General features: G+C 43.9%; 1 protein-coding gene across 1 annotated transcript; it reads left to right on the top strand.

The window, feature by feature from the left end:
* The first annotated feature begins 655 nt into the window (after positions 1-655).
* Positions 656-11,974, top strand: LOC5578374 (acyl-CoA dehydrogenase family member 9, mitochondrial). Its single transcript, XM_001663790.2, has 4 exons — positions 656-1,640; positions 10,786-10,948; positions 11,008-11,332; positions 11,399-11,974. Exons 1-4 carry the CDS (start codon positions 758-760, stop codon positions 11,921-11,923), a joined length of 1,896 nt encoding a protein of 631 aa, XP_001663840.2. The 5' UTR covers positions 656-757; the 3' UTR covers positions 11,924-11,974.
* The last annotated feature ends 326 nt before the right edge of the window (positions 11,975-12,300 follow it).

Here is a 12,300-nt window from a genome sequence, read left to right as displayed (position 1 = left end):
TTCAAACTTTAATTTAAAAATTTGGTCCATAAGTGAACCTTGACACTTTTGATCATGTTTGACGTTCGCTTAGTCGACAAAAACACCATAGGGGTTTTAGTTCGACCACTGGGGTTGTTCCTATCTGACATTTCGTAAGGGACACGGAAAACAAAATACACCCAAAATTTGAGTTTAAGCCAAAAGATTTAACAAAATCTAAAAAATGTTTTATTTGGGCTTAAACCAACGGAAAACATTAGAAAATTGAGTAAACATGTGTTTTTGGCCTAAACATAAGCGTTTGGCACTAAAATTGGGACAGGGCTTTAGGACCCTATTAGTTCATGGGCGAAGGTTATCTCAAGTATCACAAGTTGGAAGGCAGTCGTGTTCAAACCAGCGAATCCCCGCTGTAATAAAAAAAAATCCAAGTCTACTTGAATTGTGACGTCGCGTTTGAATTGCGTGCATATTATCTGCGCTTTACCGCCGCTAGATGTGAATTTCAAATGAGTGTCGTGATAAACAGCAAAAATATTTATGACCGTCAGGTTTTAAGGAAATCGCCCGTAGTGGAACGAAATTAAACATTCCTACCCCCTTCGCTGTACCGAATCTTTCGAACGCCCGTGTATCGGCAAGCGCTTGCATGCCCGTATTTTGACAGCGATTTGTTGTTATCCGGTGTTTCGTGCGCGAAGACGAAGCGATTGAGTAACATCTTGCGGTGGAAAGTTAAATAAAAAAATCCATTTTACCCCATTAATTTCACAAAATGCTGTCCATTTCGCGCTGTAACCTAGTGGCGCGACTCAGCCTCAATCGGGTTCCGTGTGCGGCGTTGTCCTCTCGGTGGAAGTCTTCAGTTCCGTCGCAGAAACAAGACGACGATTTCGGCTCCGGCGAAGATGGCATCAAAATCAGCACCAAACCGAGTCATCTTAGGCTGGAAAAGCGGAGCCCCTTGATGAAAAATATGTTCATCGGTGTGGTGGACACGGACCTGTTGGTGTACCCGGAATCGCTCAACCGAGACGAGCAGTCCCGGGTGGTTTCGGAACGGGAATCCCTCGAGCGAATTGTCCGCACCAGTGAACCGAAAGATCTTCCGCAGAAACTACGGCAAGCTGGGGTGTTCGGATTACAATCTCCGTTGAATCACGGTGGCAAGCAGTTGATTGAAACCGAACTGGCGTATTTCAATGAAATCATTTCCAAGGATTTTGCTACGGGTTTGATATCTGGACAGCACAACGCAATCGTTCAGCTTCTGAACCGGTTCGGTTCGGATCAGCTGAAAGAACGGTGCATGGAAGCGTTGAGCAGTGGGAGCCAAACGGTTGCCAGTGCCCTGTTCGAAGAGGAAGCCCCCAATGGGACGATGTTCAGCACCATTGCCTCACAGGATGTGGACCGGAGGCAGTGGCTTCTGAGCGGGACCAAATCGTTTGTCATCGACGGCGACAAGGCGGGCTATCTGTTGGTGTTGGCCTCGACGAAAGCCATGGAACAAATCAGCGCCCAGGACACTACCATAACGGCGTTCCTGGTGGATACCAATGCAAAGGGGGTCCGGAAGTCGGCGGCTACGGAAACGTTTGGACTCGAGGATGTGAAACAGGTCGCGGTGAGCTTCGATAACGTCGAAGTCGGAGATGGTAAGTTGAGGGAAGATGGGAAGGGGCTCTCACTGTGCTCAGTGACTCCTGTGACTAAGCTACATGTCTGGAGAGCTGATAATAGGTCTCTTTTTAGACTCTTGGTCATTGCTATTTCAGTACAAGTCTCTAAAAAGCCTCCATTTTTGATGAAGAGTCTATAAAGTTCGAGTTGTCCGATTTGAAAACGGTCTTCGGCAAAGCTGTAGCTGACGAATGTATCTTATAGTATCAGAGTAGCTATAACCCTCAATAGCAAATGGGCAAACACTATGACCAATTAAATGAAATAAGGTACCGTGGGCAAGTGGGTAATGGAATTCACATAGTTGAGATTCTTCAAATTCTAGAGACTTAAAATTGAAACAAATGAGGTCGTGTATATTTTTTAGCTTGAGTCCCACCAAATATAAGCAGCATGCTGAAATAAATTTTTATGAAAAATTGAAGAAAAAAATACAGAAAAAGTTTTTGAAAAATGTCTCCTTACTTTTCACTTGCCCCAAAAGTGGGGCAAGTGAAAAGTTTACCGTTTTGAACAATTATTTCGAAAACAAACAGTTATATTCACGATTTCTATTAGCTTTAACATTTGTTAAGGCTTCCCAATGAACAATAACATAAGTAACATGTAAAGAAAGAAAATGTTATTCTTTGCACTTGAATTTTCTTCTGTTCAGTTATGTTAGTTGAAATGATTCGACAACATTATAACTGCAACATTTCCAATGTTAGTTCTTACATTATAGGACAGCAATTGCATTTCTCAGTAGACAGCTAACTATAGCAGCGAACGGTCGCGTTGAAACCGTTCTCATATATCGCTTGATTATTCGTCGCGTTGGTGGTAATAAATTACCTCTCGCCGGTTTATCTTCGCTCCATTTTGAGCCAGTCCTAAATAGTGTCTGCTTGAGTAGTTTTGATAGCATTTAGAGCGTAATATCAAATATTAATTGTGCTGTAGCCTCGGATCAAGCTTTTGATTTCAGAGCGCTGTGTGGAAATCAAACAATAGAGCTGATTGCCATTGTCTGCAGCTAAGCAAAAATACCGCCTAGTGAGTGGCATCTCGTGCTGTGAAATTTGTTTTCTCTTTCGAGCTGGTGAACAATAAGTGGTCTACCAGTTCCCGACATGCTGTCGGGGACTAACTCTTTCCCCATCTGGGATACAGGTCCAGCTAATCGTCGGAATGGAGAATTCACAGGACCCCTCTTCCTGAATGGGGAGATCCGGATGGTAACCTCGGTCAAATGGTAATGCTAAGGATGGAAGCCGTGGAAGGTACTCTTCCCCCAGCACCTATCCTTCTCAGGAAGTCAGTAGAAAGTTACTTGGGAGCGAAGGTGGAGGGAGTTTATCCTGAAGCGAGAGGCACTTCGTATGTCTTGAAGCTAAGGAATACTGCTCATGTGGAGAAACTGAAAAGAATGTCTCAGCTTGCGAACGGATTCCCGATTAGAATCGTGGAGCACCCAATCCTCAACGTATCCAAGTGCGTCATTAGCTGCAGTGAGTCGTGTAACTACTCGGACAAGGAACTACTCGAGGAACTGCAACCACAAGGCGTGAAGGAAATACGCAGGATCACCAAATCTCACGGCGAAACACGCATCAATACACCCACCATCATTTTGACCATCCAAGGCACCACCGTACCCCAATATGTGCACATCGGTTGGATCCGCTGTCGAACCCGCCTATTCTATCCTTCACCAATGCTTTGCTACTGCTGCTGGGAATTTGGGCACACCCGCGCTCGTTGCACTCAGCTTAACAACCCGACTTGTGGCCTCTGCTCCGAAAAACATGTGATCGACAAAGACAATCCGTGTACTGCTGCTGCTTTCTGCAAACGATGCAACACTATCGACCACCCACTCTCAAGCCGCAAGTGCCCCACTTATACGAAAGAAGAGGAGATTCAACACTTGCGAGTGGATATGGGAGTTTCGTATCCAGCAGCCAAACGTCAATACGATTTGAATCACAGCTCAAAATCAATGGCTTCCGTCGTAGCCGCTGGCAACGATCAACGTTACGCTGTGCTCTCGTCTAAACTGGACAACGTGCTAAAGGACATGAAAACCAAGGATAACAAAATCGAAGCGCTGATTACAGAAGTCCGAAATAAAGATGCCCAAATTGAAAAACTCCAAGCAGCGCTTAAGGCCACACCGCAAGACAGACTAAATCTGGTGAAGGAACATGGTACGATTCAGGACCTAGTCGACAAGATTCGTTCTCTTGAGTCTGCTCTTGCCAGAAAAGACAGGGAAATTGCCACGATTCGAGACATATACATCCCAAAAAGAACCGCCGAAAATCTTTCTACCGACCGCTCCACCAAGAAGCAAACTACAAAAAACCAAGAGTCGAATTCCACCAAAAGCTCTAACAAAGGTACGAAGAAGAAAGTGGATAAAACTGATAGTTTTGAATCTCTCAATAAACGCACCAAAAATCGTCCTTCGCCATCAGCCACTCCTGAACGTACAGATCCTGCTCCGGAGTCCCCCTCGCACACTGTCCACATGGATTTCTCTTCAGGGGACGAACCGATGCTAAACGCATCCGGTTACATATCCGACACGTAAATGTTTCGGCAGTAAGACTAGTTTTCCCTCGATTCTTCATAGGATCAACAGAACCACCAACGACAAACTTCAATGTTGCCCCATCGAAGCAGAATTGAAGCCATCAACCGTAGTATAGATCTGGAAACTAGTCTAGTATCTACTCACACACCAACAACAGCATCTTTAACTTGGCATCCATCTACGACAGTCAACTTTCCACCCCTTCAACTTCCCCGGCGGAGCTACCGAGCAGTCGAGGCCCCGTCAGTGCGGAAGTCATGACCACACCGGAACTGGCGGACAACCCCCGACACTCCGTAGCGGCCGGAAGAGGGACGGACAAGGGAGGAAACTCATATCCCCCTGAGGACAACGCGGGACTCAAGACTTCAAAAAAGCCGGCATCCAATCCTGTTAAGAAACAATCCTGGAAACGCTGTAGTACTACTCCATCGGCATCTGGCCGATATCCACAAAGAAGAGCCTTGCCTGAAAGTGCTAGAACCAATGCAGCATTATACGACTTAATACAATTCAAGCATACGAGAACTCCTTTTCCAACAGCGGGACGTTCTAGCTCGCCTCTCCACGAATCACAACATGTCAACCAAGAAGAATCGTCCGAAGCACCAAGTCTCATCAGGACTCCACGTTTACCTGAAGCTGGTACTCGCCTATCTATCGCGGAATCATCAATCCTGACAACAAATTCTCCTACTCGACTATCTCGAGACAACTCAAGCAGGCTTACTACCAAAGCTCCGCTGGCCATCCAATGGAACATGAATGGCTTTTACAACAACATCGGGGACCTCGAATTACTTATCCGTGATCAGCAACCAATTATCCTTGCCATTCAAGAACCCCACAGGATCAGCACCGATGGACTAAACCGCTCTTTGAGGGGGCAATATAAGTGGACCCTTAAATGTAACGAAAACGTCTATCACTCGGCTGCTATCGGTATTCTGTCATCTGTCCCCCACTCTTCTATCCCATTGGATACCGATTTACCAATAGTAGGCGTGAGACTTGATTACCCCTTCCCCCTGACAGTTATCTCGGGATATCTGCCTAATGGAAACGTACCGAATCTCGAAACTCAACTCATGGATATATTAAAAAGCTTGGATACACTAAGCCTGATCCTATGGGACACTAATGGTCATCACACAGAATGGGGTAGCCCTTCTTCCAACGCTCGTGGTTCGCTTATCATGCGAATTGCAGAATCGCTTGATCTGGTAGTTCTTAACGACGGAGCTGTAACCTTTACTAGAGGGGATACACAGTCTACTGTTGATATCAGCTTAGCTAGTGTGAATATAATCAACCGACTTTCCTGGACAGCCGGAGAAGACCCTTTGGGTAGTGACCACCATCCGATTACAATCCGCTTTGACGAACAACCAGTGGCGATTACACGCCGCCCCCGCTGGAAGTATGACCAGGCAAATTGGTCCCAATTCCAAAAAACCTTAGACACGACAGTAGCAGATATGAATCCGAACAACATCGCACGCTATGTCTGAACCAGACGATTATAAAAATCGAATGTACATCGGATTTTTTCTCGCTAGTGTTTAGTATTTGGGTTATATTTTCATAATCGGAAAGTTTTAAAATATTCCATCGGTGAAATTTTGATTTTTTTCAATTTTTAGCCATTTTTCATACTAAATCCCATGAAAATCAAGTTTCCGACGCATTTCCGCCCATACAAAATGTATGGAAAAAAATTCACCGATAGAATATTTTAAAACCTTCCGATTATGAAAATATAGACCAAATACTGATCTCTAGCGAGAAAAAATCCGATGTACATTCGATTTTTATAATCGTCTGGTTCAGACATAGCGTGCATCGATGATTTTCTGAATGCTGTTCACCACGCGGCATCATCTACCATCCCTCGAACAAAAGGGAACAGTGGCCGAAAATCGCTTCCGTGGTGGTCTCCAGATGTAAAAAAATAATAAAAGAAAGAAGAAAAACTCTCCGTTCAACTAAACGATTGCTCAAAGACCACCCGAATAAAGAGCACGCTGATGAAGTCTACCGCAAGAAACGAAACGAATGTCGTCAACTTATCCGAGAAGCAAAGCGGAAGTCCTGGGAAGACTTCTTGGAGGGGATCAATGCAAACCAAACATCCTCTGACCTGTGGAACCGAGTCAACGCGTTGAGTGGCAAACGAAGAGCAACAAGTAGCGGGAGGCCTTACCCGCGATCCGCATTTAATAGCCAACAAGCTAGCAGATTACTTCGAATCACTCTCTTCATTGGGTCAATACGACAACAACTTCATTCGGCGCAATCACGTATCCATTAATAGCATTCAAAACATAGCTATTCCAGAAGACACTGCTGTTCCTCTTCCTATTAATTCCCCATTCCGCCTGGAAGAACTGAACTTCGCTCTACGTCGCAGTAAGGGCAAGTCAGCTGGCCCAGATGAACTCGGTTACCCGATGTTTCAAAACCTAACCAATCACTCAAAAGCTACTTTTCTTGAGCTTCTAAACAAAACGTGGGCCGAGAACACTCTTCCCAAGAGTTGGACCCATAGCCTGGTGGTCCCAATCCCCAAGGTAGGAAAAGTTACTAAATCACCAAGTGATTTCCGGCCGATCTCACTCACCTGCTGTGCTAGTAAAATTCTTGAGCGAATGGTAAACCGCCGACTGAGTCGATTCTTGGAGGATAACCAGCTTCTTGACCATCGTCAACATGCGTTTCGACCAGGTCACGGAACAGGAACGTACTTCACTGGGCTGGGAGATGTTCTCCAGGATGCCATGAACAAAGAGCTTCATGTCGATATCGCTTCCTTAGATCTGGCAAAAGCGTATAATCGCGCCTGGACTCCAAAAGCCATCAATCAATTGTCCGAATGGGGCTTAAGTGGCCACATTCTCCATTTCCTGAAAAACTTTTTAAGCGACAGGACATTCCAAGTGATCATTGGAAACCACTCCTCTTCAACTCGGAAGGAAGAAACCGGGGTCCCACAAGGATCCGTAATTGCAGTGACTATCTTTCTAGTTTTGATGAATAGCGTTTTTGATTCTCTCCCAAAAGAGATATACATATTTGTATATGCGGACGATATTGTCTTGCTCGTTGTGGGTCGTACTCTTAAGTTTATCCGACGGAAACTCCAGGCTGCAGTCACTGCAGTTGCTAGATGGGCTCTCCACTCTGGTTTTAAGCTGTCCGCTGAAAAAAGTGTAATATCCCACATCTGCCGCTATCGTCATCGAATGCTATCATCGCCTGTGAAGACAAACGGGTCTCCAATCCCAATGAAGAAAACTGTTGTTATACTTGGAATACGATTGGACCGCGAGCTGAGATTTGAGGACCACTTGCGCGATACCAAAAAGAATTGCCAAACCAGACTGAACATTCTCCGCACTCTTTCAAAACCACACCGTAGTAGTAATCGAGGAACCCTCCTTAAAGTATCTAAAGCAATCGTAAGTAGTCGACTACTTTACGGTATTGAGCTGTTCTGCCTAGCAGAAGATTCCCTCATTTTATCTCAACTTGGCCCTACGTACAACCAAAGCATAAGAATTATTTCTAGTTTGCTCCCATCCACACCAGCAGATGTAGCTTGCGTAGAACTAGGTGTGCTTCCTTTTCGGTACCAAATGGTGGAGACTTTGTGCTGCCGAACAATCGGCTATCTTGAAAAAACCACGGGAGACCACGAGGTCTTTCTCTTCAGAGAGGCGAATAGAGCCCTCGCAAATCTGGCCCATTTAGAACTCCCCCGGTTGAGCAGGTCCACTGGGTTGGAGCCAGAAGGTGGGACGCTGCAAACCTACATGTTGATCTTTCCATCGCGAATCGCTTCCGTGCAGGAGATAACTCCATTGCTATGCGCTCACATGTCACCGAATTGTTAGCTAGAAAATATTATACTCATCAACTCCGCTACACTGATGGTTCCAAGACCAGGGGGAGAACCGGTTTTGGTGTTACCGATACGGACAGCAGCCACTTTTTCCAGCTCCCCAATCAGTGCTCAGTGTTTTCTGCTGAGGCTGCTGCAATACTGTTGGCCATTACAACACCAGCATCCAAACCAATTTGCGTAATCTCCGATTCAGCAAGCGTCCTATCTACGATCAACTCTCCAACAACCCAGCACCCATGGATTCAAGCTATTCAGAAGGACTGTCCCGCAAGAACCGTTTTCCTTTGGGTACCCGGCCACTGTGGTATCCAAGGCAATGTAGAAGCAGATCACCTCGCTGCCATAGGACGAACCGGTCGCATGTTTACCAGGTTGACACCAGGTGTGGATCTGAAACACTGGTTAAAGTCTACAATCCGCGTAGCATGGGCTCAAGAATGGGCCAATGTGAGACAACCCTTCATACGCAAAATTAAGGGAGAAATTACACAATGGACCGACACTACCAATCGCCACGATCAATTGATACTTTCTCGCCTACGAGTTGGACATACTCACGCTACGCACAATATGGGATCCACGGGGCCTTTTCGCAGAATATGTTCAACATGCAACATAACCATGACGGTGGAACACCTACTAGTCAACTGTCCATTCTACCAGGGAATACGAGATCGCTATGATATATCAAACAACATAAGAGACATCCTTGCGAACGACCCAGTCAGAGAAACAGCACTAATTTCATTCATCAAAGATGTCGGGTTACACCGGGCCATTTGAGCCCCAAAACACAGACCCAACATAAAATATCCACACCATTCATCATACGGATCAACTAAGCTACGATTTTGTGTTAATGTGTTGTATATCGATTTTATAAGAATATCCTTTGTAATTGTAACTAAACTATGAAACTGTATGATAGGGGGCCCCTCATTGTGAAGCCATCTCCCTTTTTCTTCCAGAGACGAACCAGCCACGATCTGAGCTGAAAGTCTCTTTAATAAAGATAATAATAATAAATAATTGCATTTCTGCTCTGTAGAGTTTCCACCGCTCGTTATTTGATTTTGAGAAAGTCGAATATGACGTCGGATAACTTTTCGGGAGAAATCAAACGGAATCCTTCAATAACGTATTTAGAATCTTTTTTATGTGGATAGACCTATACCCCATGTTTTTGTTTTGAACTAGCTTACATAGACATTCCACGAGATTTCCGTGTGTTCTCTAATATTGCAACTTTTCAGTCAACGTCTTCCTTTTAATTGGCTGCCCGAAGTAGACATATTAATATTGTAATGTTTGGCAACATCTTTTAGAGAAGTTCCATGATTTCTAATAGCTTTAACGCTTGAGTATAGTGTTTCTTGAATTATCAGCACGTTATGTTTTTCTATGATAATTGCGAACCATGTTTACTTATGGCTACTTAAGTACGAAAACTCAAATCCAATCTCTAATGATAAACTTTTCACTTGCCCCACCTGATAAGAAAATTGACGGTGTTTAAATTTAGTTATTTTTAGGTCTACGTCGAATTAATTCTGAAACTTTTTTTTATTGCGGTTTGAAACTGTCACAGAGGAAAACTAAGAAGCGGTACAGGAAATTATTTTCCGCAACTTTTTTCCACTGAAAATATTAAAATAAGATTGTACGCCGCTAACTTGTTACGGAGTAACAGTTGACAGGTTAACAATTTTTCGCTCTATTATGCAAAAATGGCTGAAAAATCTCAGAAATCTTTTACCTATCGTAATGTTCTGAATGGCCTCAAAGGTTTACGCATGAGTTTAAAACGTTAATTCACATATTCAGTAAAATATATCAATTGTTTTCACTTACCCCATTTACCCACTTACCCCGCGGTACCTTACTTGGTTTTCCCATACAAACTACAAGGCTTCTGCAATCGGAATCGAACCAGTGTGGAGCAAAAATGATTTTAAAAATTACGTTAAATTTATATTCTCTTAGATTTCGACATTTGTCTCGCAATGCGATAAAGCTTGAGCACCACTGGAATATGCCACCAAAACATAGTTCAAAGTTGGTCTGATTAGTTATTTTGTAACCTCTGAGCAGAGTTATGAATAAGAAGATCAGCAATATGTTGGGTAACGCCTTTCTTGGGTGTTTTAAATACATTAAAGACGAATTACAAATACTTGGTATAAATTTTGTCTACAATCAAATGATTTTTCATGAACTCAAGCGCCTCAATTAAGGAGCCAATTTTATGATGGAACTTATTTGTTTTTGTTGCACAATATTCTAAATAGTTTTAGATATTAAACTAGTATGATAATTATTTATATTTATTTAAGTGGCTTTTCGCTCTTGGCGAGTTCACACTGATTGTAAACTTTCGGATTTATAGTTTTCCACAGAACATTTGTCGTTCTGTTGTTCAGAATCCATCAACAACTTTATATTACCCATAATTCGCATATCTTTTTAAAGCAATTCCAAACCACAGAATCCACAATTCGAATTTCTTGCTGTGGTCTATGCTGAACTCATAACTGCTTGTGTGAGTTAAATAAATGGGATTGTAAATTTTAAATCAAACATCTAAAACAAACAGTAATCGTACCGTGGCTTTGTAATGGAAACGACTTTATCTATACAGAAAACATCTTGGGAAGAGAGGGATCTGGAGCTGAAGTATTGGTGGAACTTTTGAAATCAACACGCGTCCAAACAAGCGTTCTGGGAGTTCAGCTGATGAAACAGCTCCTGAACAACCTTACGAAATATTGCATCGAAACGAAAACCGGTGGCGGACACATCATGTAAGAATTGATATTGACTCTGTGAGGTTCTTAGTTTTGATCGAACAATCTCTTGGCAGGGACATTGAGAGCGTTGGCGAGGAACTGGCCAAGGCAACATGCTCGATATACGCCGCAGAAAGCATGATCTACCTGACTACGGGCTTGCTGGACGACTTCGTTGGGCAGGACGCCGAAATTGAAGCTGCCATCACGAAAGTTTTCACCGCCGAAAAGCTGATGGAAATGGCCATCCAGCCGTTACGATTCGTTGGTCCTCAGGCTCTCACCAAGGGTCACCCACTGGAGATTCTATTCCGCAATTCGGTGCAGTTCTTCGGGCAAACCGAAACTATCGATTCCGTCAAGTTTTTCGTTGCCCTGAGTGGTCTGCAACACGCTGGAGTAGGTTTCGTGTGCTTCCTTCAAGCAAGGCTTCAAAGGTTAATCTTATCAAATATCGTTTTCTAGATGGCAACCCATGAAACAATTCGCAAGGATCGCAACCCGGCCATGAACCCGTCGCACGTGATATCGAAAATCTTTGAAAAGAACACCATCGACAACCCGAAGCAATTCGTGAACTTGGAACACTTCATGCATCCCTCGCTGGATCCGGCCGCCCACTGGATCGAGTTCTCCATTCAGCGGTTGCGACTGGCCACGGAATGTGTTCTATCCCGACACGGCACCGAAGTGATCGGTCGCCACATCGAACTGATCCGGGTTGCCGACATGGCGGTGCTCATCTATGCCATGCTGGCCACGGCGGCACGGGCTTCCAGGGCGTACTGCATAGGGCTTCGACATGCCGAACAGGAGATCTACCTGGCCAATACGTTCTGCCAGGAGGGCCACGAAAAGGTTCGGGTGCTGGCCAAGCAGCTCGAACAGGGTCAGTTTATAACCACCGACGCCAATAATATGTCCCTTTCGCGGTATTTGTTCAAACAGAAGGAGTACTTTTTCGAGCATCCGCTGACGAAGAATTTCTAGGACGTTAAGGACGGAAATATAGATGTACATTGTAAATTGTGTTGGCCAAAATCAGTTGACGTTTGAATGATCCGAAAATGCATTGTACTCATTTGTTTTAATTTTGAAAATGATATGTCTCATATTTCCCTTGAAATACATAGCAGACTTAAACGCATTATACTTAAAGAAAATTGCTCTAGAATCTTCTGGGAAATTTCCCTAGCATTCCTCTTGATTTATTCCAAAACCCCGCTGGGATTGTTCTGGAAATCTTGGGATTATTTCTGATATTTTAATTTTTTCTATACTGCCCATAACTGCAAAACAGTCACATTCGACATTTTTGACAAATTGAAGTTAATACCATGGAGAGTCATCAAATGATAAATACTTTT

Source organism: Aedes aegypti, chromosome 1 (genome assembly GCF_002204515.2).
Source record: "Aedes aegypti strain LVP_AGWG chromosome 1, AaegL5.0 Primary Assembly, whole genome shotgun sequence".
Lineage (NCBI taxonomy): Eukaryota > Metazoa > Arthropoda > Insecta > Diptera > Culicidae > Aedes > Aedes aegypti.
This window is presented reverse-complemented; position numbering and strand designations above follow the sequence as displayed.